Source organism: Sus scrofa, chromosome 9 (assembly GCF_000003025.6).
Source record: "Sus scrofa isolate TJ Tabasco breed Duroc chromosome 9, Sscrofa11.1, whole genome shotgun sequence".
Classification (NCBI taxonomy): domain Eukaryota; kingdom Metazoa; phylum Chordata; class Mammalia; order Artiodactyla; family Suidae; genus Sus; species Sus scrofa.
This window is the reverse complement of record NC_010451.4, coordinates 46,134,215-46,160,622: the sequence shown is the minus strand read 5'-3', so window position 1 is coordinate 46,160,622 and position 26,408 is coordinate 46,134,215. Positions and strand designations below refer to the sequence as shown.

The following is a 26,408-nucleotide window of genomic DNA, read 5'->3' as shown; positions in this document are numbered from 1 at the left end:
GCCCCTTACTGGTATCTGTGGGGACAGGGCAGGGGGCAGCAGGGTGAGGCTTCTGTGTTTCAGTGAGTCTGTTGGTGTATCTAAGTGTGTGTGTGTGTATTTCTCTGAGAGTACCAGGCTCAACTTTCTATGGCTGCCTCGTGGCCTGGCCTCAGTCTTTTCATCTGTACAGTGAGTCGAGGCGCTCCCTCTCTACCCTCTGGCCGCCTCTGGAAACGTGCCGCAGGCTGTTTCTGTGCTCCTGCTAGGGCCGGCGCCTCCCTCGCCCTCCCGCACACCTCCGCGGCCCGGCGGGAGCGCGCCTCTAGTTTCCTGGGCTCCGTGCGTGTCTTTGTCTCCCCGTCCACGTGCGAGCTGCGAGGGTGTGTGAGTCAGAGTTCGGGTGCTGGTGGGTCCCGGAGCCCCTGCCCGACGGCGCCCAGCGCCGAGCCCAACCTCGGCCCCGCCGCGGCGCGCGCCGGGCCCCTCGCCGCACTTGGCCGTGGGTCTGTCCGGGCGGCGCGTGCGGGGCCGAGAGAGACACGCTGCAGCCCTGCCCGTCTCCCGCTCCCCGGCTCGCTGGCTCTCTTGCTCGCTCGCTCGCTCTGCCTCTCCGCTCGGGCTCTGCCGAAGGGGGCGGGGTGGGGTGCTGGGGCGGGGGGAGGGGAGGCTTCTGCATTCTTGCGGTCGGGGAGGAATCTGAGCCAGCGTTACTGGTCTCCAGAAGAGCCCAGCTGCAGCCCCGGGGCCCCGCCAGGCCTCTCGCTGCCCGCCTGGGCCTGCTGGGATGGGCACGGGCTAGGCCTCGAGCTGGGGGCGGGGCATCGCCCCACCCCCACCCCCAGCCCCCTCCCAGCCCGGGCGCCCTGGGGCTGGGCGCCGCGGGGGGCGGGGCGCCAGGGGTTCCTCCCACTGCCCCTGGGTGAGGGGCGCACCTGGGAGCGGGAGTACCCCCCCCGGGGGGGGGAGCGCTGACAGACCTTACGGCCGACCCACGCGGGCACCTTTGCAACCCTGTCCTTGTGGTGAATTCTGCCCCTGTGGCCGGGGCGGGGTGGGGGGGCCTTGCTAGACACCTCAAGCTCTGGGAGGATAAGGTTCGGGAGGGATGGGGACAGGACCGGCCGCTAGGATCGTGACCCCGACCTGTAGTCCTTCCTTGCCATTCCCACCCTACCCTATCCAGTTCCCTAGTCCCAGGGCGGTTGCGTCCTCCCGTCTCCCCTCCCTTTCTCACACCCCCTCCCCAAGTCACAAGTTTTCTCTTTGGGGCTTGTTGCTGCAGTCCCTGATCCAGTACCGAGTACCTGGCTGGGCCCTGGGCACGCACAGGGGCCGTAGCCCCACTGTGTGTGGGAGCCATGAGGATCCTGGCTAACAAGACAAGGTGTGTGGGTGTCGTGGAGGGCGGGATGTGTGTGTGGAGTGAGGGGAAGGGAAGGGCCCAGTGACGATGGAGCTGAACTGTGCAGACTTGGAGAGCGAGCCCCCCCCCCCCCGCCCCCGCCCGGGCACCTGGCTTCCAGGTCGCTGGTGGGATAGAGGAGGGTCAGAATGGGAAGGCCTGCCGCGAGGCGGGAGCCCACAGCTTTAGTGCCCGGGGACAGAGGGGAATGGCAACCAGCTAAGCCTGCTGTTCTAGTCCCTTTCTACCCTTTCCTCTTAAAAAGGGTTTGAGTAGACCCCCGCCCACCCCACTGTCGGGTCCAATGGCGCCCTCTGGCCTCAGTCTAGCTGGGGGTGGGAGCCGGAGGGAGGGGCGGCGCCTGCCTCCCTCCCCTTCCCCAGGAGAAGCCGGCAGACTGGGCCAGGCGGCAGCAGCAGGACAGCAGAGCTGAAATAAATCTGAGCTGGTGTGGAATGAGGGGGGATAAATATCCTCTCCCGTGATGTGATCTTTCCAGCGGCTATTAATAGGTCTCCGGGGAGGGGGAGGCGGTGGGGGGAGCGGGCTAGAGCTTAAAGGGCCCGCAGCCTAGGCTGCAGGAATCCTTGGTTTCAGCCTGCTCCGCACACCAGTCCCCTCCCCCCTTCCTCCTGCTCCTGCCTGTCCGCCAGGCCTGCCGGTGGACCCTCTTCAGGCAATCCCCTCCTGCTCTGGGGAGCGGTCTGGACCAGTGGGTACCACTCTGTGGTGTACTTTTTCCCACTTCCCCAAGGGGGATGGGGCTGGGGCATGAGCAGTGACCCTCAGGTCCTGTGCCCCTTCCCAGTTGGTGTTGGGACACACGGAAGTTGAGATTTGGGGACCTTGGAAGGAGTCCGAAGATAGCACACCTTTGAAGAGAGGGTGCTTATGTGTTGGTCAGGTGCTAGTGGAGGGGGGTTGCCATGGAGGCTTGCAGTCTGATGGATGCCGGGGCTGGGGGCGGATTGGATTCTGCCAATACCAGGCCCTGGTTTTCATTTGAATTGTGGGGACTGGGAGGTGGAGAGGGTGGCCCCATCTTCACTCCCCAAGGTGGAGAAGGGCATTAGCCCTTGTCTGAGGAGCCATGGAGGGAGGAAGGGAATGGCTGGTGGTTTTAGATGCCACTCAGCTCCCACCTCCCCTACCATTAGGAGAGGCAGAACAGGGCGATTAAAATCCAGGCTTGCTACAACCCTAGCAAGATTAACTTTTCATGTCTCTTCCACCTTCTCCCAGGTTACCCCACCCCAGGAGGAGAGAAGCTCCAGGGAGCCCGCCGCTGTCCCCCCGCGGCCACTGCCCCCCTGCCCCAGCCAAGCCAATGCACCCAGAAAATAAGTTGACCAATCATGGCAAGACAGGGAATGGCGGGGCCCAATCCCAGCACCAGAATGTGAACCAAGGACCCACCTGCAACCTGGGCTCGAAGGGCGTGGGGGCGGGGAACCATGGGGCCAAGGCCAACCAGATCTCACCTAGCAACTCAAGTCTGAAGAACCCCCAAGCAGGGGTGCCCCCTTTCAGCTCGCTCAAGGGCAAAGTGAAGAGGGAGCGGAGCGTGTCTGTGGATTCTGGAGAACAGCGAGAGGCTGGGACCCCGTCTCTGGATTCAGAGGCCAAAGGTATCCCATTTTCTGATCCCCAAGACCCCAACATCTTCCATGGTCCTAGACCCACTCTTGTTGGGAGACCACCTTTCTGCCCCACTTGCCTAATCCCCACCCCCATTCCTCTCCAGCAGTTATGCAGGGGCACCTTTCTCTTAGCGCCATCATACCCGCCCATCTGGCCATGCTCTCAGGATTGGGTGATGTTGCATCCTTAGGTGCCACCCATGGAGGGGCTTCAGAGTGAGGGGACCTCTGGTTGGTCAGTCTCATTCATCTCTTTTCTCCCCAGACCCCCCCCACCCACTCAGGGGGAGTAGGAGGGCTGCTGGGGTGAGGAACAGACCCACACGCCTCCCAGGAACCTCCGGGTACCCTGGCTGGTGGGAGCCACTTAGCAGGCACTGGGGCTTGGAAGAGTAGCAGCGGCTTCCCCCTCCCCTCCCCCCCCAGCCCTAATTAGAACCAGTCGTGGTTGGGGATTAGGCTGTGCTTGGTGCTGGGTGGGGGAGGGGAGACAGGCAGCAGGGCTGTAGAGAGAAATCAGAAACAAATGGTGGTGTGGTGGGGGCCAAGGGCTGGCAAAGGGCCCGCCGGGCCCTGGGTAGTGCCCTCTGGGGTGGGGCATCTGGAAGACTGGGCTTGGGAAGGACCCTGGGTGTGGGAGGTCAGGACTTTGGGTACTTACTCGGACCCCTGCCTGCCTGGGCAGAGGTGGCACCACGGAGTAAGCGGCGTTGTGTGCTGGAGCGGAAGCAGCCATACAGTGGGGACGAATGGTGCTCAGGACCAGACAGCGAGGAGGACGACAAGCCCATTGGGGCCACCCACAGTGAGTGCCCATCATTGTCAGGATGCTGTGGCCTATGGTGCCCCCGAGGGATAGCTGCCCTGAGGGAGCTTCCCTCTCCTCACCTAGGGCCTCAGAGGGCCAAGCCTGGGCAAGAACCAGACAAGCGTCAGGAGCCCAGGCTCTTCCCTTCCCATCTCATATCTCTGACTTAGTCCCTTCCTGCCCTGTGACAGCTCAGTCCCTGCCTTCTGGGTGCTCAGTGGCCCCCTATCCCTAGGGACCCGGCGTCTGCTAGGTTGAACCTCAGGTGGCCTGTCCTGGCCACACCACCAACACCTCCTCCCTGAATTCCTGGCCTATGCTGCCACCTACTGGTCAATAGAGGGAGGGCGGTGAGGGTCCAGCATCTTTGGGAGCAGGACAGTTGGCTCTGCTGCGAAAAGCCTTGCTAAGCCTGGGTGTGACCTGACATTGGCTGTCTCTCTGGTGCTCTTCCCTAACCTCTAATTGACTCGTGGCAAGTGCCTGGACTGCATTGCCAGGACAAGGAGTGGGTGTGGGTGGATGCCCACCCCTCTCATTCTTGCACTGATCAGCGTACATGTGGGCCTTGCACAAGTGCTGGGGGAACCAGCATACCCCTGCTCTTGGGGAGCCCATACCCATTGATCTGATGCTTTTCCTCCAACTTTGCATCCATATGTGGAGCGAAGTGCAAAAGAAACTAGCCAGAGTTTCAAATTGTGAACTTCTGGGAGGCCAGACTGTAGAAAGAAGGACAAAAAAAATATGTTGGACACTTTACTACTTTGTTTTATTTAATCCTTACAATAGCCCTGTGAGGTAGGTGGTGTTGTGATGCAGAGGAGGAAACAGACTCAGCAGATGTTTGTGGAAGGAGCAGATCACGACCAAGGAGGTGGCATGTGGGGTCCAATACCAAAGCCTCTGCAGCTGGCTGGGACCTTAAAGGTCATCTGGTCCCAGGCACAACCCCCTCCCCCAGGGGACTGAGTGGCAGTCCAAAAGCCCCTGGCCAAGCCATTCAGTGATCAATGGGGGTGGTCACTGCCTCCTAGGACAAACCCCCCCCCAGTTCACTTTTATAACATTAGACTGCACCATTGTAGAAACAGGAAGACGCCGGGAAATACAAAGAAGAAATTGCTAACATGTCTAATACCAAGGTAGTCACTTACTCTTTTAATTATACTGTTATTAGATTCTCGAAGAGTCCTCAATGAACTGAGGCCCTTTCCCAAATTTACACGAATAATAAGTGCTTCAGTTTCCTCATCTACACAAAATTCCTTTCTTAGGATTATTGTGAGAGGGACAAGGAGTTGATACCTGTAATATGCTTAGAACAGCGTTAGCTTTTATTACTGTATTAGGAAGTTTTTCCTTGGAAGAAAGCCTACCTCTCGCCCCATAACTTGTCCCAGGAGTCCTCGTTCTGTGTATTGAATATGCACCCTCCTCTTTCCCAGGGCAGCCCTCACACGTTGAGATTGGCTCTCAAGTTCCCTCCTAAACTTTTGGCTCCATTATTCTGTGTAAAATTGGAGAGACAGGGTCCAGAGCAGGGGGTTATGAGGTAGGAATATTGGAGAAGATTTATTCAAGAAGATGACTCTGCCCCTGGGCCTGCGGGAACGTGACGCTCTCCTGGCACAAGTGAAACAACTTCAGGCAGTTATCTTTATATGAACTGAGGGTGCTGTCACCTACTGTTTGTTGGTCAGGCACTTGTCTCATGGTAAAGGGTCTACCCACTTGCCTAGACCCCTTCATGACCATCATAAATCTTTCTTCCTTCCTTCCTTCCTTCCTTCCTTCCTTCCTTCCTTCCTTCCTTCCTTTTCCTTTTCAGGGCTGCACCCGTGGCGTATGGAAGTTCCTGGGCTAGGGGTCAAATCGGAGCTGTAGCTGCCAGCCTACACCACAGCTCACAGCAATGCCGGATCCTTAACCCACTGAGCGAGGCCGGGGATCAAACCTGCATCCTCATGGACACTAGTTGGGTTTGTAACCCACTGAGCCACAGTGGGAATGCCTCATAGATCTTTTCTGGGCTAGGACTCACAGTCGAGTTTGTGACCTTGGTGTCAAGGGTGTCCAGGAGTAAACCCACCAGCACATTAGGCTTTTGTAGCTCTCTCTGTTTTTCCAAATAACTGTTTAGTTTGTGATATAGTTCTGAGCTTGCTATAAAAATAGCTTTCTTCAACTCCCCTCCCCTCCCCAGCTCATAGGGCGGGAGTTAGTGTTTTTCCATTTTACAGATGAGGGAACTGAGGCTTAGAGGGAGGAAGTGTCTTGTTGTAAGGTTGCAAAGCAGTTACTGAGAAGGCCAGAATGAAAGCCATTCAGCGTTTGAATCATCAGTTCTCCCTTTTCCCTTCACCTGGCCAATGTGTGCATGTACACACATACACACACGCACGCACGCACGCACACACAGTGACAAGGAGCTGGATGGAGCGGGGCCAAGTGCAGGGTTCTGCAGCCCCTGCTTGGTCTAGACCTTGGCTCCGCGCTGCCTGGCTGTGTCACCGTGGATGAGTAATGTCATGCCTCTGACGTTGTTTCCTCCTCTGTCAAGTGGAAGGTGCGACACCTCCCTCCCAGGGATGTGATAATTCAATGGAATCATGTCCATAAGTGTCTGGCAGAATGTCAGGCACATGGGAGCCATTTTTTCTCTCTCTCCTCCTCATGGTCCGCCCAGTGTCCATCCTTGTCAAAGACGGGTCTAGGGGAAGTAGGTGTGGAAAGTAACTAGAGAAAGTCCCAGATTGTGGCCCAAATAACCCCATGAGCTGTACAGCAGTGCGACTCTTGGTCCCTGGGCATCTCTGGGATGGATGATGGTGGGGGGGGCGGGGTCCCCTCTGGGTCTTCTCTCTAAATCTGGGTCTCTTTCCCCTCTTCTGTTGTGCAGACTGTAATGTAGCAGACCCAGCCATGGCGGCCCCACAGCTGGGTCCTGGCCAAGCCACCCAACTGCCCCTCAGTGAGAGCAGCGCACCAGGCCCTCCTCATGGGCCGCCGCCAGGCCTTCGGCCCGATGCCCCCGGGGGTGGAGGCGGGAGTGTCCCCGGAAAGCCTCCCTCACAGTTTGTGTATGTCTTCACCACCCACCTGGCCAACACGTAAGTGCCTCAGCCTGGGTTTACCCGGCACCCCTCAGTCTGGGGTCCTGAGTGAGTGCCTGTGGGGGGTCAGGGTTGGCATGGGTTCGGGGGGGTTGAGAGTTCCCTCCTGCCCACCTCTCTGAGCTGTTTGTGCCTGACCTTCCTGTGCAGGGCTGCGGAAGCTGTGCTACAGGGCCGGGCCGACTCCATCCTCGCCTACCATCAGCAGAATGTGCCCCGGGCCAAGCTGGACCAGGTGAGTGTGGCGCCTGGCCCCACTAGGAGCAGCGGATTGGCTGCTGCATCCCCGTTCCCATCTCATGCTCTGCCTTTGTCCTCTTGCAGGCCCCCAAAGTGCCACCCACCCCAGAGCCGCTACCCCTGAGCACGCCGTCAGCAGGCACCCCTCAGTCCCAGCCGCCTCCACTGCCACCACCGCCACCCCCAGCCCCCGGCAGCGCCCCTCCTGCACTGCCTTCTGAGGGGCCTCCTGAGGACACCAACCAGGACCTGACACCCAACTCAGTGGGAGCTGCCAGCACGGGCGGTGGGACTGGGGGTACCCACCCTAACACCCCTACAGCTTCCACCACCACCAATCCGCTGCCTCCTGGAGGAGACCCCAGCAGTGCCCCTGGCCCTGCCCTGCTGGGGGAGGCCCCCCCTGGAAATGGGCAGCGGAGCCTGGTGGGCTCTGAGGGCCTGTCCAAGGAGCAGCTGGAGCACCGGGAGCGTTCCCTCCAGACACTTCGAGACATTGAGCGGCTGTTGCTCCGCAGTGGGGAGGCCGAGCCCTTCCTCAAGGGGCCCCCTGGAGGAGCAGGCGAGGGGGGACCACCAGCACAGGCCCCTCCTGCCCCACAGCAGCCCCCCACGGCCCCACCCAGTGGGCTGAAGAAGTACGAGGAGCCCTTGCAGTCCATGATTTCACAGACACAGAGCCTCGGGGGCCCCCCGCTGGAGCATGAAGTGCCTGGGCACCCCCCGGGCGGGGACATGGGGCAGCAGATGAACATGATGATGCAGAGGCTGGGCCAGGACAGCCTGACGCCTGAGCAGGTGGCCTGGCGCAAGCTGCAGGAGGAGTACTACGAGGAGAAACGGCGGAAGGAGGAGCAGATCGGGCTGCATGGGGGCCGCCCGCTTCAGGACATGATGGGCATGGGGGGCATGATGGTGAGGGGGCCACCGCCCCCCTACCACAGCAAGCCCGGGGATCAGTGGCCCCCCGGAATGGGTGCCCAGCTGCGGGGGCCCATGGATGTCCAAGATCCCATGCAGCTCCGGGGCGGACCCCCCTTCCCTGGCCCCCGTTTCCCGGGCAACCAGATGCAACGGGTGCCTGGGTTTGGGGGCATGCAGGGTATGCCCATGGAGGTGCCCATGAATGCCATGCAGAGGCCTGTGAGGCCGGGTATGGGCTGGACGGAAGACTTGCCCCCCATGGGGGGGCCTGGCAATTTTGCCCAGAACGCTGTGCCCTACCCAGGCGGGCAGGGCGAAGCCGAGCGATTTATGACCCCGCGGGTTCGTGAGGAGCTGCTGCGGCAGCAGATGGAGAAGCGGTCGATGGGCATGCAACGCCCCCTGGGCATGGCTGGCAGCGGCATGGGGCAGGGCATGGAGGTGGAGCGGATGATGCAGGCGCACCGGCAGATGGATCCGGCCATGTTCCCCGGACAGATGGCTGGCGGCGAGGGCCTGGCGGGCACTCCCATGGGCATGGAGTTTAGTGGAGGCCGGGGCCTCCTGAGTCCCCCCATGGGGCAGTCTGGGCTGAGGGAGGTGGACCCACCCATGGGGCCGGGCAACCTCAACATGAACATGAATGTGAACATGAACATGAACATGAACCTGAACGTGCAGATGACCCCACAGCAGCAGATGCTGATGTCGCAGAAGATGCGGGGCCCCGGGGACATGTTGGGGCCGCAGGGCCTCAGTCCCGAGGAGATGGCCCGAGTGCGGGCCCAGAACAGCAGTGGCATGATGGGCGGCCCGCAGAAGATGCTTATGCCCTCACAGTTTCCCAACCAGGGCCAGCAGGGATTCTCTGGGGGCCAGGGACCCTACCAAGCCATGCCCCAGGACATGGGCAGTACTCAAGACATGTTCAGCCCGGACCAGAGCACGATGCCCATGGGCAATGTGGGTACCACCCGGCTCAGCCACATGCCCTTGCCCCCTGCGTCCAATCCTCCTGGGTCTGTGCATTCAGCCCCAAACCGGGGCCTGGGCAGGCGGCCTTCAGACCTCACCATCAGTATTAATCAGATGGGCTCGCCGGGCATGGGCCACCTGAAGTCGCCCACCCTTAGCCAGGTACACTCACCCCTGGTCACCTCTCCCTCCGCCAACCTCAAGTCACCCCAGACGCCCTCACAGATGGTGCCCTTGCCTTCGGCCAACCCACCAGGACCTCTCAAGTCGCCCCAGGTCCTCAGCTCCTCCCTCAGCGTCCGTTCGCCCACCGGCTCGCCCAGCAGGCTCAAGTCTCCCTCCATGGCGGTGCCTTCTCCGGGCTGGGTCGCCTCGCCCAAGACAGCCATGCCCAGCCCTGGGGTCCCCCAGAACAAGCAGCCGCCTCTGAACATGAACTCTTCCACCACCCTGGGCAACATGGAACAGGGTGAGTCAACTGGGCCGGGCTAGCGGGCCCTGGACTCTGGCATTGGGAGCCTCCCAGGTGGGTGTGTTCACGCTGGGCCGGGGGAGTGAGGTGAGGCATCCGTGCTGGGACCCAGAGGTGGACGGCTCTGCCTGTGGGGCAGGTGTTGGCCGCTGTGTGTGAGCTTTCCCAGGGAGCACTGTGTTAACTTTGCAGGCATTTCGAGGGGCTCAAAATGGGATCTCCCCACCGCTTGAGGCCCCGAGGCTGCAGGCATTGCTTGGAGACGGGTGGGCTGTAGTGACGACGGGCGGGATCTGTGTTGAGTGGCACATCTGTGCCTGGAGGAGACAGGTGGCGATTTGGGAGCTGACCTCTTCCTAAACCCCCAGTGTGAGCAGCCAAATTCATCTTCCCCTCCCCAGTCACCCCCTGCTCTTTCTGTCTCCCCGCTTCTGTAGGTGCCCTCCCGCCTAGCGGCCCCCGGAGCAGCTCCTCAGCGCCTCCCACCAACCCTCCCAGCGGCCTCATGAACCCCAGCCTGCCATTCACTTCCTCCCCAGACCCCACGCCTTCCCAGAACCCCCTGTCACTGATGATGTCCCAGATGTCCAAGTACGCCATGCCCAGCTCCACCCCGCTCTACCACAATGCCATCAAGACCATCGCCACCTCAGACGACGAGCTGCTGCCCGACCGGCCCCTGCTACCCCCGCCACCACCACCGCAGGGCTCTGGGCCAGGTGCGAGGACAGGAAGGGGGCCACAGGGAGAAGAGCTGATGTGGGCCCTGGGAATGGGAAGAGCTGCCATGGTCAGCAGTCGCCCCTGTGGTCATGCTGGCCTTTCTGTGCTTCCAGAGGGCCCTGGGAGTGGGGGTGTCATGTACGGGGACAGAGCTCCTGCTGGCCTCGTTCAGGGAAACCAAGCCCGGAGTGCTGGAGTGGTCTCTCCAACCTCTAATGATGCGTCCCTGGCAAACTGGGCCAGAGCTTGGGTCTCTTGGCTTCTAACGAAATGCCTCGAGTCCCTTCCCTCACAGCTAGGGCAGGCCCCCGGGGGGAAAGCCCTCACTCCTGGCACCAGCCTGGCTGGGCAGTGGGCAAGGACTGAGTTCTGCACCCTCCCTCAGCCGGGTGCCCGTGGTTCCTGATCCCCCTTTCTCTTTTCCCCCCCCGCAGGGATCAGCAATAACCAGCCCAACCAGATGCACCTGAACTCAGCTGCGGCCCAGAGCCCCATGGGCATGAACCTGCCAGGCCAGCAGCCCCTGTCCCATGAGCCCCCACCTACCATGCTGCCCTCCCCCACCCCTCTGGGCTCCAACATTCCACTGCACCCCAGTGCACAGGGGACAGGAGGGCCCCCTCAAAACTCGCTGATGATGGCTCCAGGGGGCCCCGACTCCCTGAATGCCCCCTGCGGCCCTGTGCCCAGCTCCTCCCAGATGATGCCGTTCCCCCCTCGGCTGCAGCAGCCCCACGGTGCCATGGCCCCCAGTGGGGGCGGGGGCGGGGGACCTGGCCTGCAGCAGCACTACCCTTCTGGCATGCCCCTGCCCCCAGAGGACCTGCCCAGCCAGCCACCAGGCCCCATGCCCCCCCAGCAGCACCTGATGGGCAAAAGCATGGCCGGGCGCATGGGCGACGCATACCCCCCGGGCGTGCTCCCCGGGGTGGCATCAGTGCTGAACGACCCCGAGCTGAGTGAGGTCATCCGGCCCACCCCGACGGGGATCCCCGAGTTCGACTTGTCCAGGATCATCCCCTCGGAGAAGCCAAGCAGCACCCTCCAGTACTTCCCCAAGAGCGAGAACCAGCCCCCCAAGGCCCAGCCCCCCAATCTGCATCTCATGAACCTGCAGAACATGATGGCGGAGCAGACCCCCTCCCGGCCCCCCAACCTCCCGGGCCAGCAGGGCGTCCAGCGGGGGCTCAACATGTCCATGTGCCACCCCGGACAGATGTCCTTGCTGGGCAGGACAGGTGTGCCCCCACAGCAGGGCATGGTGCCCCACGGCCTGCACCAGGGGGTCATGTCCCCTCCTCAAGGCCTTATGACCCAGCAGAATTTCATGCTGATGAAGCAGCGGGGCGTGGCAGGGGAGGTCTACAGCCAGCCCCCCCACATGCTCTCCCCCCAGGGCTCCCTCATGGGCCCCCCGCCCCAGCAGAACCTCATGGTGTCCCACCCCCTGCGGCAGCGCAGCGTGTCTCTGGACAGCCAGATGGGCTACCTCCCGGCGCCGGGCGGCATGGCCAACCTGCCCTTCTAGCGGTCCCTGTAGAGGCTGGGACTGGGGCTGGGGCTGGGGCGGTATTGCAAATATGATAACCTTCGAAAAATTTCTTTCCCTCCAGTGTTGGGATGGCCTGGGTCAAGGGGTGGGGTGGAGGGGGTGGGAGGGGGCTTGTGTGGGAGTGGCATTTGTGGAAACCAGATGTGCTGGCAGCTTAGGGGGAAGTGGCAGAGTGGGGTGGGGGATTTGGGATGGCATTTGGTTCCATTTCGGCCACCAGGGCTGCCCCTCCCCGACTCCTCCCAAGTCCTATGAGCCTCAATTTCCCCTCTTTCTCTGCACCCACCCTCTTTGGCTTTGCTTTCAGAGTCCTTGGTGGGGAGCGGAAGGAGCAAGGTCCCCAGTGTCCCTCTCCTTGCCGCTGTCTCCTGGAGCTTCACTTTGTTCCTTTTAGTTTCTCTGTGGTCCCCCCCCCCGCCCCCGCTTCTCCTTCTGTCCTCTCCTGCCTCGGTTTCTCTCCCTGCTGGTGTGGCTGACCCCCTCTCCCACCCCATCCTGCAGGCGGCTGGCCAGGTGGGCAGGTGCCAGCCGTAGCTGTAAATAGAGCGCTGCGCTTTTGTGCCGGTTTGTGCGTGTGCTGTATTTCTGTGTTTTGATAGAAGTCACACAAGAAAAGGATAAAAGAAACCCTTCCCCCCCCTTCTTCAAATGACTGCCCCTTCCATTCCCCTGGCCCCAGGGGCACGCAGTCCGGCACACCTATCCACTGTGGCAGTGTCTCTGGGTCCCTAAAGGATACCATTCCGGTCCCCAACCCTGATGGTGAAATGACATAGCTACCCCACACCTAAACTGAGGTCAGACCACCTAGGCTTCCACCTGGTGAGCCCCAGCAGGGCTGAGACCCCCAGGGCGGCAGCCTGTCTGCTGCTGAGTGATTCAGGAGAACGCGTGCACATGCACACGTGTTTGCCCCACACAGGTGACACGGGGCCCTGGCTTCCCAGCTGTGGATGTCTGGTGTCCCCTGCTGCTACATCTTAGCCAGAACTTGAAGTCCTTGGTCCCCAGTCTGGGATGAAGGAAAGGAGGATGAGGCGGAGGCTGTGTGGCCCCCTTATGTGGAGCCACGGAGGAGTGGCCCCCGGTGGCACGGGGCCCCTGGCGGTCCTGTGCCTGCTGCAGTGGCCCTGGATCAGGTGGCCCTCCGGCCCCTGACTCTTCCAGAGGCTGCCACCTACTTCTCACCAAAAGAGGAAGGAAAAGGGTTTGGCCAAGTCAGCCTGTCTCCCTCCCGCCTCCCCTCCGCTGAGGATGGAGTGGAGCAAGTGTTAGACGCGGAGCAGGGGAGCACCCTCCCGCTTCTCTGCCTGTCCCATCACTGGCAAGGTCCCTCTGCCCAGAGCTCAGGGCTCTGTGCCCCCCTCCCGCCCCCCCGCCAGGCGCAGCCACTGCCTTCCCCTCAGCCCCCAGCTCTTTCCCATAAAGCTCCCCAGCTGCTTCTGGTCAGAGCTGAAGCCATACACAATTGGGTGTTTCGCCCTCTTGGCCCCAGGAGTAAAACACTTCTCCTTTTCTCACTTCCTTTCCTGCCTTGTGAGGTGGCAGGGCAGTTCCCTGGCTGAGGCCTTCCGTACCCCCGCCTCCAGGGCCAAGGGCCATTTCTCGACTAGGTGTCTTCTGCCTTGGCCCATCCCCAGCCTCCCTGACCTGAGGGCCTGGTCTCCCATTGGCAGCTGTGATACAAAGGGAATTTGTCCCCACTTCACCCAGTCTGGTGCTGTCCTCAGTCCACTGTCAGCCAGGTCAGGCGCTTCCTCTGGGGCTGGTCGCAGGCTTCTGCCTCCCCCAGCCCCTCCCGAGGGCTGGGGCCAGGCCTCTTATGTTCAGAGGCCACCTGCCCTCCATCCCACCAGACACTTTCCTGCCCCGTCTCAACCTGGGCCCCGCGCCCGTGAGCCCCCCCACCCCGACCCAAGATTCTCCAAACTGACTCTAAGTGTTTCCTGCCCAGAGGAGAGAGGGGTCCGACTGCAAAGGGCCAGATGCCCTCCCCTCCCCCCTCTCTTCCCACCTCTGCCACCAGACTAGCTTTCCAAGGTGAACTCCACAGGCCAGCCGACTTCCCTCCATCCATGGCCACACCCCCAGCCATTTTGTACCATTATATAAATATATATATATAAATATAAATATATAAATACAATATGTGAAGACATCTTCTTGGTTTTTATTTTGAAACAATTTTTAGGCTTGTTCCGGGGGTCTCTGTGCTGCCTGTACTGTATTGACCTGTTTTATAGGTGCCTTTTTATTAAAAAGAGAAAATTAAAAATCCAGCTTCTTGCTTTCTTGCTTTGGTGTCTGGCTTCTCCACAGCCCAGCTTACTCTTGGATGCTGGGAGGGAAAGGGAGCCCCAGGGCTTCCCCACCGTTCCAGGGTGAAGACAGGCCCCCAGGTCCCAGCTCTGGCCCCGGGGGCCTTCTAGGGAGCTTGGCTGACAGGCTTGAAGGGACTGGGCACCTGATGGGTGCCCTCAGCAAGTGCAGGGGTCCCTGAAGTCCCCCTCTGGCCAGACCAGAGGCTGGGGAGGAGGGGAGGGAGAGCCCTCCCCAGGCAGGGGGCAGGCTCAGCGGGCGCGGAGCAGCTTCCTCTGGTTCCATCTGAGTAGTACCCTCTCAGGCAGGGCCCGGCTTCCTGGAGCCTGGGGACTTCCCTGCCCAGGCCTGCTTGTCACATTGCCCAGCCCAAGGGGAGGCTGTGTGGCTCTTGTGGAAGCCCAGAGAGATGGCCTGGCCTGCAGGCGGGGGACTGAATGAGGTGACCCCAGAGCCCCCCCAGGGCCCCCCTCGGTCTGTCTCTCTCCTCGAGGCTCTCCATTTCTGCTCTGACTCTTGGCTAAGTGCTCCCTCTGCTGTGGTTGGATCCTTTCTAGGGCTCTAAGAGTTTTGGGGGATGCGGGCAAGGAGGAATGAATCTGCCTCCTTCCCCATCTGTGCCCAGAGCCACCAGGGCCCTGGACCCTGCAGCCCTGGCCCGCCCTGGGAGCTCTCTGCCCCGGGCAGAGAAGATAGCTGGCTTCGGTTTATCCTGCTTCTCCTTGGAGCTGGGGGAGGAGCACGTTCCTTGCCTTTGCTGGGCTCCTCGCGGCTGGCCTTGGTCTTCCCTGGGATGCTGGCTGGTCCCTGAGGGCGCCTAGAGTCTGCCCGCAGTCTACAGACCTCCAGGGCCCAGTGCCGTGGGGCTGGGCCCAGTGCCATTTCAGTCAGAGCCAGGGGCAGCTACCGGGACTGGGTCCGTCTGAGCTTCCTGCTTCCTGCTGGGCTGGGGGCCTGGAAGAATGTCTGTGCTTATTAGGCACTGAGATGGATGAAGGCCACACGCTGCTGCCAGTTGGCCTTTCCTCAGCCTTAACCTCCATCCATGCCCTGGTGCTCAGCTTCTAGCTTCTTTTGGCAGGAGAGGTGGGTGGTTGTGGAGGTAGGTGGTCTGTAAGACGATGGAGTATATTCTGGAAGGGGAATGACTTTCCCTATTAGCAGGGGCAGATGTAAAAGTTGTTTCTTGAACTTTGGATGGTTAGGACAGAGAAGGTGAGTGCGGTCCTCCCGGCCGAGGCGACGCAGACGGGCGCTGGTATCCTTTGCTTTGCCTTTGGGCTGCTTTCCCCTCCCTGGACCCCAGCCTGGGCCCGGGGCTGGGAGAAGAGCTGGCAGGGATCTCCTGGAAAGAGGGGCTGGTTCCTCCAGCTGCCCCATGTGAGGACACTGGCCAGGTGAGCTCTTAGGATCCCAGCTTCTGTCGGAAGGAGTTCCAGCATCACTGCCTGCTCCGAGGAAAGCAGAGACAAGGCGGCAGGGGTAGGGGGTTGGGCCCTAGAAGGTGGTGAGGGAGGTGGCGTTCTCTGACTCTGAGAGACTGCTCTTGCGCCAACTAGGGAAGATCTGGCAAAGGGAGGCAGGGCCGGCGCAGCCCAGCTTGGTCAGAAGCCGTGACAGGTCGCTGCGGAACTTCACGCCAGCGAATGTGTAGAGCATGGGATTGAGGCAGCAGTGGGCCAGGCCCAGGAACTCGCTTATGGTGATGGCCACGGAGAGATAGCCATTCAGCTCGCAGCTATTGCCCAAGGCTTTCAGCCTCGCCAGAGTGTCCAGGAAGATAACAATGTGGTAGGGTGACCAGCAGAGAAAGAAGACGCTGGTCACTAGGATGGCCACCCTGACTGCCTTCTGCCGCTGAGGGCGCCGCTGGGCCTGGCACAGCCTGTGCACCACCCCTACGTAACACCAGCTCATCACCAGCATTGGCAGCAGGAATCCTCCGATGTGGTAGAGAAAGCGGGAGGTGAACCAGGCATTGGTCTCCGCTTGGTTCTCTTGGGAGAAGGTGCATCGCGGCTGAGAGTCGTTGTGAAAGGGCTGGCTGACCTTGGCGAAGAGGATCTCTGGCAAGGTGAAGAAGAAGCCGGCCAGCCAGATGGTTGCACAGGTGATATGGATGGAGAGGAGGCGGCGGTGGCGGTAGGCGTGGACAGCGTGGACGATGGCCAGGTAGCGGTCCACAGCGATGCAGGCCAGGAGCAGGCTGCTGCAGTAGAAGTTGATCTTGTGCAGGGCTATCACAGTCTTGCAGAGGAAGTTGCCCAGGACCCAGCCCACGGAGCCCTCGGCCACAGCAAAGGGCAGGATGAAGACCAGCAGGAGGTCGGCCACCGCCAGGTGGAACAGGAAGGTCTCGGTGGAGCTGCGCGTTTGCCGGTGCCGCTCCAGAATCACCAGCACCAGGATGTTGCCCAGCATACCCAGGAGGAAGATGAGGCCATAGGCCACGGGCATGAACACGGCCTTGAAGGAGGTCAGCAGGGGCCCCTCAGCTGTGGAGCAGAGATGATTTTCCATCTTGGGGGTCTCTGTGCTGTCATTGTAGCCTAATTCCATGTACTGCAAAGGCAAGAAAACAGAAGGGCGGGGAACTGAGAACCCATCTTTCCTCTCTGGGAGCGGGGGGGCGGAGGGAAGACTCTGACACCCTTGTAATTTTATCCTTCCCCTCCAGATAAAATTAGGAGTGTCCCTGTGCTCCCAGTCTGCTCACTGACCAGATCCCAGTTGCCCTGTATTTTCCTGAACCAATCACTTTGCCTTTTCCAGTTTCAGTTTTCTGAAACAGGGACTAATCCCTCACAGTGTGTGACAAAGATGAAAGGCAATATATGCTGTGGACTGTGGTCCATAAACTCTGAAGAGCTGTGAACCTCCAAGTATTTCGAGTTTGTGAATCCTCAGCTATGGAAGGCTGCAGGCTCAGGGGCTGGAATCAGGACTTGAACTTGGGGAAATGATCTGGTTGGGACAAGGAGCCATCTGTTCCAATTCTGAACAGCAGAGAGGGCACTAAACCTAGGACCCTGCTGAAGGGGTGGATGCTGAAGTGGCCTGCTGGCTTCCTCTTGATCGCCCCCCTCTTCCTGACGTCATTACAACTGAAATTGTAGTAATCGCCTCTTGTTGGGTTTAATCTGCACAACAGGCTCAAGGTATGTCATATTCCTGTTTTACTCATATGTCTTGCTAAAGATCACATCCGCTTGGACCCACGATGATGGAACTTCAGAGCCGATATGCTCACCCTACTCAGCTGCCCGGGCGTCCCCGCCTGCTACTCCCCATCACCAGCACATTCCGCTCCCTTCTCTGCCCACAGCAAGGCGAGCTTCAGAAGCAAAAAGCCCAGAGGCAGAGGAGAGAGGCAGAAGGAAGTGAGGGAGGCGTGGGGATACCCGGGTGTCGGGTGTCGGGGGGAGGGTCCCTAGTGAAGGGGATGTGCCCACTCTGTGTCCGGAAGCTCCCTCCTCCCCCGCCTCCTCCTCCCCCCTCCCCCCAGCACTCAGGTTGTTTACCCGGCAAACCGCAAAGGAAGACAGCGTGCCTGTTTTCATACCTTTCACTCACAGCTGTCCCCCTGCACCTGCTCCTCCTCACTTCCCAGCCCTGTTCTTCCCACCCCTCCCCTAACCAGACCCCTCCCCACGGCATTGCAAAACCAATTGTAACTGACTTTTGTGGGCTCAAAAAGACTCTTCTATAAATGAGGAGCCCTAGGGAGAGAGAGGATGGGTGAGGTTACTTGGCACCCAGGTGCTGGGTGACCTCATGCTGCCCTCCTTCCTGGACATTAAGGGTCCCACACCAGCAGGGTGTGGTTGCATTGCTACCCAAGGGCCCCCAATTGTGGGTCATACACTCACTCTCAATATTGGGAAGACCCATTCCCCCACGTGGGTCTTTCCTTCTGGTCCCCGGAGGTGTGGATGCTGATATGGCCTGCTGGCTTCCCCCTCTGGGAGAAGGGGGTTGGAGGGATGGATGCATTGTGCAATGGCAGAGCCATAGGCTCACCTTGACCCCAGCATCCCCCTGCCATTGCCCCCGTCCAGCCCTTCTTCACCCCTGGCTCAGGACTACTGTCTCTCCATCCTCGCCAGCTTCTCCACTCCCGTCCGTCTCCTCCACAGAGGACAGGATGAGTTTTCCAATCCACACATCCTATCACATCAGTGTCCTGCTGAAGATCTTTTACCGGATCCCCGTTACCTATAAGCAGTGGTTTTCTTTTCTTTTCATCTTTTTTTTTTTTTTTCTATTTCATATTCAGTAATTCAATAGCAAAGCCAATTGTAAGGGAAAGGCGTGTTTGTAATCAAATTCATCAGTAGAGGATTGGAGTAAGCCAACCTCAGCGCGTTCCCACAACAGGATACAATGCAGCGCTCAAAAAGAAATGAGGTTTATCTGCTTGTTCTCTTAGGGAGAGATTTTAACATACCTTGCTTAATTTCGGAATTAGTGGCGGGGCATCCCATTCAGCATGAATCCATGGATTTCTTTGCAGGTTTGACTGGGGCCGGGGTGGCGGATGGGGAGGGAGTCCCCCATTGCCCCTCCTCGCCTTTAAGCCAGGCACTCTTGTCTCAGGTGGTGATTTGTACCTAAGCTTTTGTTTAAGAAAATGGCTCTACTTTCAGGGTGAGGGAAAAGAAGGAACTTGCAGGGTGAGGTCTGAACTCCCCTACCGTACCTTTAAATTTTTGACCTTTCAGGCTTTCCCGTTGTGGCTCAGTGAAACGAATCTGACCAGCATCCATGAGGACACAGGTTCAATCCCTGGCCTCACTCAGTGGGTTAAGGATCCAGTGTTGCTGTGAGCTGTGGTATAGGCCGACGGCTACTGCTCTGATTCAACCCCTAGCCTAGGAACCTCCATATGCTGCGGGTGCGACCCTAAAAAATTTTTTTTTGACCTTTCAAACCTTACTTTTACCTTATCACTTCATCCCTATCCTTCAGATCCATCATTCTAGTGGCTGCCGGCCCCCAACACCCCGCTTCATCCCTGTCTCTAAAACTCTTTCTTTCCTTCCCAGCTTTGCCTCATCCCATGCATCCTTCGAGGCCCCATTCAGTCCCACCTTCCTGCGGCCTTCCGAGCTCTTCTACTTGGACTTTCGCGCTCTCTTCTTCCACCACGTGTGCCTTTTCTACAGCTCTAGGGGTTGGCATAGCCATTGCCTCACTAAATGGTGAACTCCCAGGGGCCAGCCTGCTGCGTCCCCCTCACAAGCGGCCATGTGTTTTACACCTGCTGGACATGCAGCTGATGTGTGCTGAACTGACTGAAGAGCAGTTTTCCACAGAAGCCCAGGGGCCCTTGTATCCTGGGACTTTAGGCAAGTTCCTTCCTGTGCCTCCGCAGAGACACAGATGTGCCTCCTCCCAAGCTCTTGACGGCCTAGAGCCAGGCTTGGGTTCTCTCTCCATCCTGGGAGCTATTTTCAGTATCGTCATTGACTACAACCATTTGACTCACCCTGGGATTTAGCAGGAGTTAAAGGGGAAAGCAGCAAGATGAGCTGTCTTCATGCAGAGCAAAGCAATTCAGACAGAAGAAGAGATGCAGGGCTTGGTGCAGACGGCAGGGCTGGACTCCATGCACCACATGGTGGGAGCCTGGCTGTCCCACTGCCTAGGGGAGGGTTTCGGTGCAGCCAATCTGTCTGGCCAAAGAGGCCATTTATGAGACCCATTCGGTCCTACCCTCTAAAGCATCCAGGTTGATTGGTTTGTTGGTCATTTAAAGTCAACCCAGAGAGATATGTCCCCAGGACCCCAGAGCCCCCATCTCCTGAGAACCCAGGTTTAGAGGAGGGTTGGGCTTGGGGACTGTCTCTTCCTTCTCCCCAGGAGGTATTTGTTTGGCAGAGTGCTGGGGCAGAGAGGAGAGGATGGGAGGAAGCTGGTTTGAGGAGGGCTGAGAGATGGCGGTATGTCTCAGCAGGAGGTGTCAAACAGACATTTTGGGGGCTCGGGAGTGGCACGTGTTAAAGCCACTTCCCATACCCAGGGGACCCACCCCCCGACCCTTCTCCAGATCATGGACTGAGTAATCATGCAAGGTCAGCTCTGGCTCAGGAGAAGTTCGGCGTCAGGATTCCTGGATGCCGTGGGGAGCAGGGTGCAGAAGGGGGCCCTATGAGACCCCCACCCAGAGGGAGCAGAGTGTTGGTCACCTGGCCAAGCCCTTGCTCCTCCTTCGAAATGAGAAGCTGCCGGAACCCATGGCCCTCAGGCACACACGCACTCTGACGGCAGCGCGCTCCCTGTATAGACTTAGACACGTGCCAGGTGGGGCTGTGGCAGCACAAGCAGGTACCCAGTGGACAGTAGCCCAACAGAGGCCAGGGACCCAGGCCTCAAAGAAGGCAAGGAAACATGATGACTGGCATGCAGCTGAGCACAAAGCCAGGAATCTAGGTAGAAAATTGCTGTGAGCCTGGGGGAGGGGGCAGGAATAGGGGCTGGAACATTCTCTGTCCTGGTATGGAGATGCCAGCGGAAGGAAGGATGGGGGAAGAGCTCAAAGTGCATGGGAGGACAAAGGTTACCCTTCCTTCCCTCCCCCCCCACCCCTCCCTTCTCTCCATCCTCAGGAGCCACTCAAGGCCCCAGGCCCCTCCCTGGATAATTAAGGTCTCCAGGCCCATCTGACTTCTCCGAATAACGAGGTTGCCTCGCTGTCCTGCACTGCCCGGCGTGAGGCTGCACAAAGTTTGCTGGCTGGGGCTCTGTGGCAGCAGGTGGGGCAGAGAGGGTGCAGGACACGCTTCAGGGGTCTGTCCTGGATCGGCTCCTCTTTTACACACTCAGCCCTGTCTTGGATGATGCTCTCAGACAAGGCAGAGTTCTCCACAACCTGGAACTACAGGCCCAAACCGACCAGATGGAATCGATAAAGAAAAATCTAGGCGTTCCCGCCGTGGTGCAGAGGAAATGAATCTGACTAGGAACCATCAGGTTGTGGGTTCGATCCCTGGCCTTGCTCATGGCATTGCCGTGAGCTGTGGTGTGGGTTGTAGACGCGGCTCAGATCTGGTGTTGCTGTGGCATAGGCCAGTGTCTACAGCTCCGATTCGACCCCTAGCCTGGGAACCTCCATGTGCCGTGGGAGCGGCCCTAGAAAAGACAAAAAAAAAAAAAAGAAAGAAAGAAAGAAAGAAAGAAAATTCTAGAGCCTAGATTCGAGTTTGAGACTTCAACTCTCCAGGGACAGGTTAGGGAAGACCTGACTGAACTGTTGATGAGAAAAAACCCAAGACTTTGTTGACTGCAAGCTTCAGATGAGTCAACAGGGTGAGGTGGCTGCCAAGAGGGCTCAGTTACCTTATCTAGGTGAACAGAAACCCGTAGGTGGGCAGCTGCCACCAACCCAATTTGTGTGGTCTGGACAAGGGTGACCAGTTGTTAAGGGGTCTGGAAATCCCCACCCTGGCAGGATTTTGTTCCAGAGTATGGTTGTGGGCGACAGGGTCCAGGGAAGAGAAGCCTTAAGTCCAGGAGAGGTGGCTTCCTCCAGGACTGGGAGGAGGCCCCTCGGTGAGAGGGCAGGATGAGTTTATTGCGTGAGGGCCTAGAGGGCATGGCCAGGAGGAATGCGCAGGGGCAGAGATGGGGGTGTTTCAGTCAAAGGAGAAAGACCCTTCTAACAGGCAGAACAGTCCAACAATGGGTGGGGGCCCTTGGGAGGAAGAGGGACGCTTGAGGCCAGGTGTGTGGGAGGGAATTCCTGCCCTGGAAAGGAGGCCGGGCCCTGCTCTCCGATGCTCCTCCGCTTCACATCCCCAGACGCTCTGACTCTCGGGCTGTCATGCCCTGCCCTGGGGCTGAGCTGCTTCTCAGCATCATCTGCATCTAGCTCAGCACTTGGGTGAGAGCCGTCAGCTTCCCCAGGCTGTCTGTCCTGCAGGAATGGCCCCGCCTGACCTTGTTTCTCAGCCCCCAGCAGGGGGGTGGGGCTGCTGCGTGCTTGGCTCATCCAGGCCGAACCCTGGGGCTCCAGAGGCCTGAGTCATACTGGCTGCGGGAGGCGTCTGCACACAGACAGGGTCATCTCTGGCTCTAGGGAGTACACACTGGCTCCATCTCCTTTTATGTCCCTGGTTGGATATTCCCAACCAAGGGTCAGGAGCTGTGCATGGAGCCGGCCAGGGTGCCTCGCGTTCCAGCTTTCAGTGGCTCGAAGGGCGAGGGGGTCTCGAGGAAGGAGACTGGGCTGAGGGATGAGGGCAGAGGTCCATCTTTTTTTTAAACATTTTTTGGTTTTTCCCACACCCATGGCATAGGGAAGATGTGAGAATCCCCAGTGACGACGGCAACCTTACGCCACAGCAGCACCCTGTGGCCATGTCAGCCCTTTAACCCAGATCCTTAACCCAGGTGCTGAGCTAGGGATTGAAACCAGGCCTCCCCGGTGACCCGAGCCGCTACAGCCGGATGCTTAACCCATTGTGCCACAGCAGGAACTCTCACTCTTCCTTTAGAAGTCCTGCCCTCCCTAAAGACCGTCTGAGGCTCCGGCTTCACATCTCCCGCTTCTCCCAGCCCCGTCCTTCAAGAGCGAGCCCACCAGCCTCCTCCTCCATCTCCACTCAAGGGACTTGACCGTCAGGAACATGGTTCTACTCTGGCTGTGATTCTGAAGGGATACTTTAATCTACCCCTACCTCTGACTGAGTCTTTAGGTTTAAGGGGTTTCCCTATTCGGTACTTCAAATAAACCTGGATTTGGGAGACAGAGCCAGAGAGTCCAAGGGGCAGATGTGCCCCAAGTTCTTGAAATCGCCTCCTGGATCAGTACTGCTCTGAAGTATTTTGTCCCATCCTTCCTGAAAGAAGACCCATTCTTGTGTCCTGACCCCTCAGTGCCAAACCCGCGGCCACTTTTCCTGCCATTCTGCCAGAGGAGTGGACTGGCCACAGCCTGTGTCCTCACTGAGGGCAAGAATTCCTGATGGACACTGTGGTCTCTGTGCCTGAGCCCAGATTTGCCCCGACGCCTGCCCTCCCCAGGCCAGCCCTGGGTCTCTCCTTCATCTCTGACCCCTCCAATACCCCCCAGCCGTGGCCCCTTCCCCCCGGGCTTCCTCTGGGACTTTTGATCTGCTCTGGGAGGGGGTTATCCTCCCCTCCCCCAAGGTAAACCCCAGAAACAGCCTGAGCTAGTTTTGGTTCCTCTTCTTTACACCTCCTTGATGAAAGGGGACGGCACATGTGAATGGCCTTTGCAGCCCGGGATGCTCTGATCACACTGAAGTCATAGTATGTGGGGGGTCATCCCTGTGGAGGGGTCAGGGGAAGCCAGGCCTTGGGGCTGGACCAGCTTCGCCCTGCTCTATGGCAGCGTCCCCTCTTGGCTGGGCTGCAGGGTGCGGCTGGAGGTATTGCTTAGGACTGGCCCCGGCAGGGGCCCTAGCCCCTAGTTCCAGGCTTTCACACCCAGGTTCCGGTGGACAGAGGCTTTTCCAGGCCTCCCCAGCAGGAAGGCTCCCTGGCATGCTGATTCAGGGAACTGGCTCCTTGTTTCTGGTACCTAGCCATCTAGATTTTTTGGTTCTTGTTCTATTCATGGAGATGAGCAAAACCCATCTCAAGCAAATGGACATTTAAAACCGTTGCTCTTAGAATGCAAGGGGAGGAAGGGAGGCCAGGATACCTCACACTTGGCTCATGGCCCAGAGCCCCCAGCTCTTAACCCAGTGTTGGTGTCTAGAACCAAGTGTTCTAGGCAAGCGAACTGCTACGTGGTTTGAACAAGGAGAGCGAGGAGAATAGGAAGCAAAAGAACAGAGACTAATTCCAGAGAGAAATGGTGAGCTGAGACCCTCAGCAGAGCTGCACTGATCAGTCCATGCGTCATGAGAAGCTCCTGTATACAAGATCCTCTGCTGCCCTGGCATCCCAGGGCCCCTGTGCCATGAGATGCTGCCCGGCAGACCGTCAAAACTGCTCGAGGTCCAGGCGTGAGTGGGTGGGGGTGGTGGGAGAGGGTCTACTGAGGGGGGCAACAGCCCTAGAGAAAGAGAGTACAGGAGGTGAGCGAAGGCGAGGTGAGGTACCGGGAGCTGGCTGAAGAGGAGCTCCAGGGCTCGGCTGGTGCTAGGTCTCCTGGTGCCTCCAGACCCTGATGGAGGGGTGCCAGCATGCTGGGGTGCCTGGCCTGAGACCACTCATTTGAGTATGACATCCAGCGAGTCACCGTGACTCTCTCCCTGGCCTCAGATTTTCCTTGGTATATGGGACATGGCCCGCTGTCCCCCTGCCCCTGCTAGCCCCACTGGCTGTCTCTAGTAGGTCATGTGTGGAGTGAGGTGTGCAGTTAGAGGAACTCTTGAGGTTTCTCAGAATCCAGAACCAGCCAGGTCTTGAGTTGGTTCCTGTGATAGCCAACTGGGTCAGGGCTCGTGGTCAGCTTGAAGCTGGGGGCAGGGAAAGATACCCAGTAACCTAACCAGGTGAGGCCAGGGGCCAGGACTGGGGGCCAGGGTGGAGGCACAACGCCTTGTCAGGCTGTGGGGCTTTAGTCTGATTAGACTCAGGGCCGGATTTCTGTGAGTGCGACCAGTCCCGTCACGCAGCGTCCTCCACCTCGAAGAGCCCAGTGCTGGGGTCAGGTGCTTGGTTGTTGCTCTCTTGAAATTCTTAATAGGGAACCTGCATGTTCATTTTGCTGTGGGTCCCACCAATGAGGCAGCAGATCTGATCAGACTGACGGGTCTGGCGCTCTGCTTTTAACAGCGGATTGGATCCGAGAGGCCAGACTTTGGGGAATTTGCTTTGCCTCCCACCTCCCCATGTTCGACTTATACTTCTGAGCCTTGGGATCTTGGCAAGTGAGATCCAAGCAAGTCTGGGAACACGGTGGGCGAAGTTACAGTGTAGACTCCAGCCAGGGAGTCAGGGACCAGAGGGCGAGGTTAGGGTCCGGAGAGCAGGTGGGTATAGGAGAGACCTATATCCTTGGGTTTGGATCCTTCGTGATCTAGCCTAGAATGCGGCTCAGAGAGAAGCTCTCTCCCTAGAGGTACCCTTGGCCGTGGGGGGAAAGGAACCACAAAGAAGTTTCCAAAAGATTCTTACAAACGGTAGCCTGCTGCCCCCACACAGGACCCTCGGGTTTTTGGTTGAGTGGTCTCTCTCTATATTTTTTGGGGACCCAGTGACAACCAAGTCAGCTGTGCTACTCTGCTTCCTTGGATGGGTGGCAGAGAATGATGCTGGGGACCATTTTCTTAGCCCACCCAAGAATACCTTGTCTCTAGAGAGCCCAGTCCCCCGAGGGAGGTCACACCATGCTCTAGGACCTTTCTAGGACAAACACAGAGTTCTTCCACCAGCTGATACCAGCCTGGCTCCCTGGCCTCCTGACCCCAGCCCATGGGCTCCTCTCTTGCTGACCACCTGGTCCCACACTGCCTCGGTTCAGCACATAATCATTGTCCAAGAGTGCGTACGTGGTTTCTTCTTGGCTAGCCCGTCAGCTGTTTGAGGGCCAAGACCAGGCTCTCAACTTCTCTATCCAAGTTACAATGTCATGCTGCAGTGATCGACTCATAAAGCAAGAGATGAATAAATATGCACTGGGCGACTCGCAACGCCAGCCTCCTGAGGTTGAGAAAAGCTCTAAAGCGCTTCCCCGTCTCCTCCTTATTCCAGCCCTAAGAGACGAGGGAGAGGGTCCCATGGAAGAATGGGGAGGCAAAGTGACTTGTTCTAGGACACAGAGCAGGTCAGAGAGGAGGCAGGACCTGAACCCATCATTCCACCCCTCTCCAAAGGGTACTAAGGCAACGGCTCTACTTATCTGCTTCCTTCATGGAATGAGCAATCAAACTTTATAAGGCAAGCACCCAGGGGCCTGTCCAGACTCTGCCGATCCACAGCGGGAGGGGACTCTTGGGCCATCCCCTCCGCCTTGGGCCCTGGGCACAGGATATTTAGAATTCCAAGTAGGGCCTGGCCCAGGTGACCAGGAGCTATCTGTCCCTACTCACCAGGTTCTCCAGGTTGTAGTTCGTGAATTCCATGTCCAGGGTTAGGGGGTAGTTCATGGTTTGTAGCTGTCCGTCACCGGTCTGGCCAGTGCCTGATGTTGAGAGCTTCTCTGCCTGGTCCCTATAGAGAGGTGGCAGCCGTCAGCTGCAAATTTAAACAAATGAACTGCGCGCTGTCTCCTGGGGCTGCTTAGGACCCAGGGCCTGTCTCACAACTCATCACTTTTTTTTTTTTTCCACTGGGTCTTTT

At 58.8% G+C, this 26,408-nt stretch overlaps 2 protein-coding genes across 8 annotated transcripts in view; one reads left to right on the top strand and one right to left on the bottom strand.

Moving 5' to 3' along the window:
- The window catches only part of BCL9L (B-cell CLL/lymphoma 9 like), a 28,534-nt gene extending 14,430 nt beyond the window's left edge, over positions 1–14,104 (top strand). For 4 of the 7 annotated variants that reach the window (XM_013979456.2, XM_005667413.3, XM_013979459.2 and 1 more), the window contains 7 exons: positions 2,627–3,012; positions 3,710–3,829; positions 6,735–6,945; positions 7,099–7,183; positions 7,273–9,556; positions 9,997–10,278; positions 10,717–14,104. In XM_013979456.2, coding sequence (XP_013834910.2) covers positions 2,627–3,012; positions 3,710–3,829; positions 6,735–6,945; positions 7,099–7,183; positions 7,273–9,556; positions 9,997–10,278; positions 10,717–11,810 — 4,462 coding nt within the window. In that variant the 3' untranslated portion in view covers positions 11,811–14,104. Of the gene's footprint in view, positions 1–1,264; positions 1,367–2,626; positions 3,013–3,709; positions 3,830–6,734; positions 6,946–7,098; positions 7,184–7,272; positions 9,557–9,996; positions 10,279–10,716 lie in introns of all 7 variants that reach the window. The other 3 variants (XM_003129916.5, XM_013979457.2, XM_013979458.2) reach the window with 1 other exon arrangement.
- CXCR5 (C-X-C motif chemokine receptor 5) lies at positions 13,985–26,380 on the bottom strand. Its single transcript, XM_003129915.4, has 2 exons — positions 26,159–26,380; positions 13,985–16,715 (listed from the first exon to the last, which is right to left on the bottom strand). Exons 1-2 carry the CDS (start codon positions 26,213–26,215, stop codon positions 15,651–15,653), a joined length of 1,122 nt encoding a protein of 373 aa, XP_003129963.1. The 5' UTR covers positions 26,216–26,380; the 3' UTR covers positions 13,985–15,650.